The 5,181-nt window shown below is 35.1% G+C and overlaps 1 protein-coding gene across 2 annotated transcripts in view; it reads left to right on the top strand.

Moving 5' to 3' along the window:
- The window catches only part of Zcchc11 (zinc finger CCHC-type containing 11), a 136,457-nt gene that overhangs the window by 42,912 nt on the left and 88,364 nt on the right, over positions 1-5,181 (top strand). For both annotated transcript variants that reach the window (XM_023724199.1, XM_004639113.2), the window contains exon 3: positions 2,037-2,200. In XM_023724199.1, the coding sequence (XP_023579967.1) occupies positions 2,037-2,200 (164 nt within the window). The remainder of the gene's footprint in view (positions 1-2,036; positions 2,201-5,181) is intronic.

The raw sequence follows: 5,181 nt of genomic DNA on the forward strand, positions 1-5,181 counted from the left end.
TTCTCCTTCTCCTTTTTTTTTTTTTTTTTTTTTTTGCGAAACCAGGGATTGAACTCATGCCCTTGTGCTTGCCAGGAAGTGCTTATTCCACTAAGCCATCTCCCTGGTCCCCATGTTGTCTTATTATGGTTCCTGTGAAATATAAAATACCAGTAGGAACTTATCTTTTCTCTCTCTCTTTATTTTTTTTTTTTTTTGTGGTACTGAGGATCAAACTCAGGTGTTTGCACTTGTCAGGCAGGCATATTTTTTTCTCTTTTAGTTCCATGATAAAGAGGTTACTAAAAATTATTTTCCCCAAATATTAAGATATTGCAAATTGTTCACAGTGCATCACCATTCCTCTTATTGTAATTCAAGAAACTCTTCTAACCTAGTCACACATAGGGTGCTTGAGTCCATTGTATAACCTTCTTATCTAAGAGTTTGCCTTTTTTTTTTTTTTGTGGCGGAACCAGGGATTGAACTCAGGCCCTTGCGCTTGCCAGGCAAGCACTTATTCCACTGAGCCCTCTCCCTTGCCCCAAGTTTGCCTTTCTTATTCTAGAAGTTCTTGTGCTGTTTGATAGTAAAAGCGGGACCTCTAGAAGCATATCATTTCTTATTCAGAAAATTAAAATGTTCAAGAGTAAAATAGATTGTCAGGGTTCCATTAGATAGTATGCAGTTGGCTTTTGAGAAATGGAGAGATTTATTGATTATAAGCATTTCTCCATCCTTCCACCCTAAACACAAGGCCTAGTGCAAAAAGGGCAAGTGCTGTACCACTGAGCTACATCTCCAGTCTGAAGTGGTTTTAGAATACATCCAAGACATTGTATAAAAATCTGAAGGTACAAAAGTAGATAAGACCTCCTCAGTAGCATCAAAGAATCCAACATCTAATGTAAAAAATGGATGGATGAATAAGTATTACTGTGTAAATATGAGATAATGGAAGGTGCTGTGAGAATGTAGGGAATATAAATCTGGCTTCTGGTACAAGTTTATGTAAGCTGAATTTTGTAGCAAAGGTAAATAAAGGCCTTGATGGAAGAGGGAATAACATATAAAGGCATTGACATTTCAGCAGCAGTGTTAAATTTATAAATTTGGTATGAAAGAAGTGAAAACTGAGGACAGGATCAGAGGAGATATATCTTTCTCACTTGCACAAACAAGTTAGCTCTACTTCTCTAGGTTTCAATTAAATTCTTCTCAGAAGGGCCCCCTCTGACATCCCCATCTCAAGTTGGTCTCTTAGTTTTTTACTTGATTCTTTTATAGTATTTATGATAACTTAGAATTCTTGTTGTGTTTCCTGCCTTCATGAGGGCATAGGGTTGAGTGTAATATGCTAGGAAGTTTAGATTTAATTTTAAACTATTTGAAAGTCTTCTAAGTACTTTAGAAGAATAACACTCAGTTTGCCTTAAAAAAAAATCACACTGGTGCCAGGTATGTATTACTAGTGCTCTAGGCAAATGTGAAAACAGCTAGCTGCATGCAGAGTAATCCAGTTAGGAGGCAGAGATGCAAAGGAAAATATTAATATGGGAGAGATATTCTTTGTAAGTTCAGTGAAAGTAAAGAAAAAGGGGTCTTGTGTGGGTTTATGGTCAATTATAAATTATACTTATTAATATTGCTATCAAGTTTAGTGACTAATTTTTGGGACTCAATTTTTTTTGTCAGATTTACTTCTATATCTGTTATATTTGTCTCTTGGAAGAAAAAGGACATTTAGCCTGTGAAGTAGTTTTTGTGTTCGTGTGTGTGAGTGTGAGTGTGTGTGTGTGTGTGTGTGTGTGTTGATCCTAATGATTGAACTCAGGCTTTGAGGATGCTAGTAGGTACCCTATCACTGAGCCCACATACCAGGCCACTCTTTGAGAATTTTGTTACCAGGTATGTCTCTTATATATATGTAACAACTTGTACAACCAAGGAAAATATAAGGAATGAATATTTTCTGTATGTGTATAAGTTGAATGTCTCTTTTTCATAATTTCTTAAAAATTTACTATTTTGATGATGCTAATTGTTTCCTTTTCTAGGGAAAACGAAGAATGATGAATGTAATAAAGAAAACTCTTCAGAGATGGATTATTTAGAAAATGCTACTGTGATAGATGAATCTACATTAACACCTGAGCAAAGGCTAGGCTTAAAACAAGCAGAAGAACGTTTAGAAAGAGATCACATCTTTCGTCTTGAGAAAGTATGCTGTGTTGTTTTAGGTTGTTTTTTTTTTTAAGGAAAATGTGTGTTTTATAACTTTTCCCCTAAGTGTAGCTTTTTATTTTTCTTTCACAGATAAGACAGGTGTATTCATCAGTCCTTATTTCTTTTGTCTGTCCTTCTCTCCCTCTTCTCTTTTCTTTCCTTTGTTCAGCAATCACATGTGAGTCTGACTCTTTATTCATTGCAGGGATCAGCAGACTATGGCCTACTTCCTTGCATTATGTTTGAATATGGTCAAATAACCTTTTTTTTTTTTTTGGTAAACAAAGTTATTACAACACAGTATTGTTTATCAGTTTATATTTTATTTATAGTTGCTTTTGTCCTACTATGCCAAAATTGAGTAGATGCCACAGAGAACATATGGCCTGCAAAGCATAAAATGGTAGTTTTCCAAAGCATGAAATATTTACCAGAATTGTTAGTTTCGCTCTTCACAGATTGTTTGTTGACCTCTGATTTATTCCCTCATTAAAAAGACACTGGACACTTGCTGTGTGCTAGGTACTATACTAGTCAAGGTGTATTAGTGAAAATGGCATAGTTTCTATTAGAAGTTAAACATTCATTGGGGTTGATGGAATAAGCTAGCAAATGTTACTTTACAACTTACTAGACATTCTCCTTTTCCCCCTTTTTTTCTCCTATATTTATTGAATACTATGAACTGGGAACTATTTTAGCCACTGGTAACTTGTTTCTTTTTTTTTTTTTGCGGAACCAGGGATTGAACTCAGACCCTTGTGCTTGCCAGGCAAGCACTTATTCTACTGAGCCATCTCCCCGGCCCCAACTTGTTTCTTAGTACTGATTAATTTGTTAATGTAGAAATACACATTCTTAGCGTGAACAGTGAAAACACTGCTTAGGTATTGAAGCAAATAATAATAAATCATACTGTTGACAAATAGATTTTAGGATATTCATGTATGTGCACACAAGGAGATAAGTCATCCTTCTTGAAAACTGAGAAAGGATGGAAAAGAGCTGGAGAATGTAGCTTGGTTGTGGAATGCTTGCCTAGCTTGTTTGAGACCAGTGTGAGGCCCTGGTACAATCTCTAGTACAGTGAGTGGGTTGGGGCAAGGCAGGAAGTGCTATGATTTTTGTACAGTTTAGGTATATGAGATGGTACCTGGAGTGAAAAAGGGAATCCTGGATTATTAATAGAATTTACGTCAGATTATTCACCACATGAAAGAGGAATATCCAAGGGTAGAATTTAGAATATGGGAGTTTGTGTATGTTTGTAGTCTTACAATGTCCTACTCAGAAGAAAGTCTTTTTTGTAATTAGCTATTTTAGTAACTTCTGTTGTTACTTGGTCCTCTCAGTTTCCCTCGCCTAAGCCTGGAATTAGTTATTACTGGAAGTGTCCATTGTCAAGATAAATATTGAATGCCTTTTATATATCATGATCTGTAATAAATGCTTGAATTGGAGCAGGCCTGATATTTTGAAAAACATGGTACTGATTTTCTAAAAGTTCACTAGAGAAAGACATGTAAGCAAACAACAACAATGACAATAGTATAAAAGTAATAGTAATAAGATTTGAAAATAGGATCAGAGAAAAAAGAGTGACCAACTTGAGTTGGGTTCTCAGAATTTTCAATTTGTGAATTCTGCTTAAAGAGGTGACATTTGAGGGACATCTCAAGGATAGGCTAGAAAGGAGTTCATCAGATGGGTAAAAAAAGAGTGCTTTAGGCCTATGTACAGTATTATGGAGGCATGTGTAAAGAAAATGGAAATACATTTTTAGGAAAAGTAAGCAGGGAGCTAGATGAGAAAATACATATGAATGAAGCAAGCAAAGTCAGTTTTTGGGAGAAGGAAGAGAGATTGGGGTAAAATGGATATTTGATGATTGTAGGAATTGTCTAGGGTGGGAGGAAAGCTTGGGAGCATTAGAAGTACTTTATTGTCTAAATTAGATCTATAACAGTGATGTAAAGTCACTGTGACCTTTTTTTATATACCAATTTATTTCTCATGCCCTCTAAACTTTGTTTTTAATTCAGTGTACTTTTATCTGTAGCAACATTTGACACTGAGTGTCTTTTAATTTATCAGATCCTTGCATTCGTGTTTTGTTTTTTTTTTTCGGAACGGGGGATTGAACTCAGGCCCTTGTGCTTGCCAGGAAAGTGCTTATTCCACTGAGCCATCTCCCCGGCCCCTGGGTTCATTGTTTTAAAGATGTAGGTTTTGTATTAGGTGAGAGGGTAGATTTTCCTTCAGTGAATGTTAAGTATTGCCTTGCAAGTACTTATAATCTCCATGCCCAGAAATCTTTATTTTAGCTTATCTGTAGAAGTTTCAAGTTTAATCTGTTAAATGGCAAATAAAATATTATAATGATAATAAAATACTTAAATTTTTTTCATATGTCTCTACTGTGAAACTAGAAACTTTATGATGGTAAAAATATTTTTGTTTTATTTGATATTTTGCTTTCTAAATGCCTTGCACATAACTTTGGTTCTACATTTAAGAGATACTGAGCCTAGTGGTCAACTGCATGGATTTTTGAGCTTTTCATCAATAAAATGAATTTGATAAAACTAACCTCCTAACCTCATTGAACTGTTTATAAGGATTAAATAATGTAAGTGATGTTCTGGCCACATGGTTTAGTGTATAGTAGACACTAAAAACTACATGTAGAATTGAATTACTTTATCAGTTAGGGTAACTTTTATTATGTTATAAGGAGATAAAAACAGGCTTCAGTGATACTTAGTTGAAGTCAGTTGAGATTATCATCCTAGGTTTCTGACTCCTCATTCAGTATTCTACCAATTTTTTTTTTTTTTTTTTTTTTGAGACATGGACTCCCTATGTAATCCTGACTGGCCTCCAAATTTCAGGAGTCTTCCTCCTTAGCCTTCCGAGTGCTGAGATTACAGGTGTACACCACCACACCTGGTCTCTATCAAACTTTGTTTTTTTCTT

This window comes from Octodon degus, unplaced genomic scaffold (genome assembly GCF_000260255.1).
Source record: "Octodon degus isolate 3935 unplaced genomic scaffold, OctDeg1.0 scaffold00107, whole genome shotgun sequence".
NCBI classification, from domain to species: Eukaryota; Metazoa; Chordata; class Mammalia; order Rodentia; family Octodontidae; genus Octodon; species Octodon degus.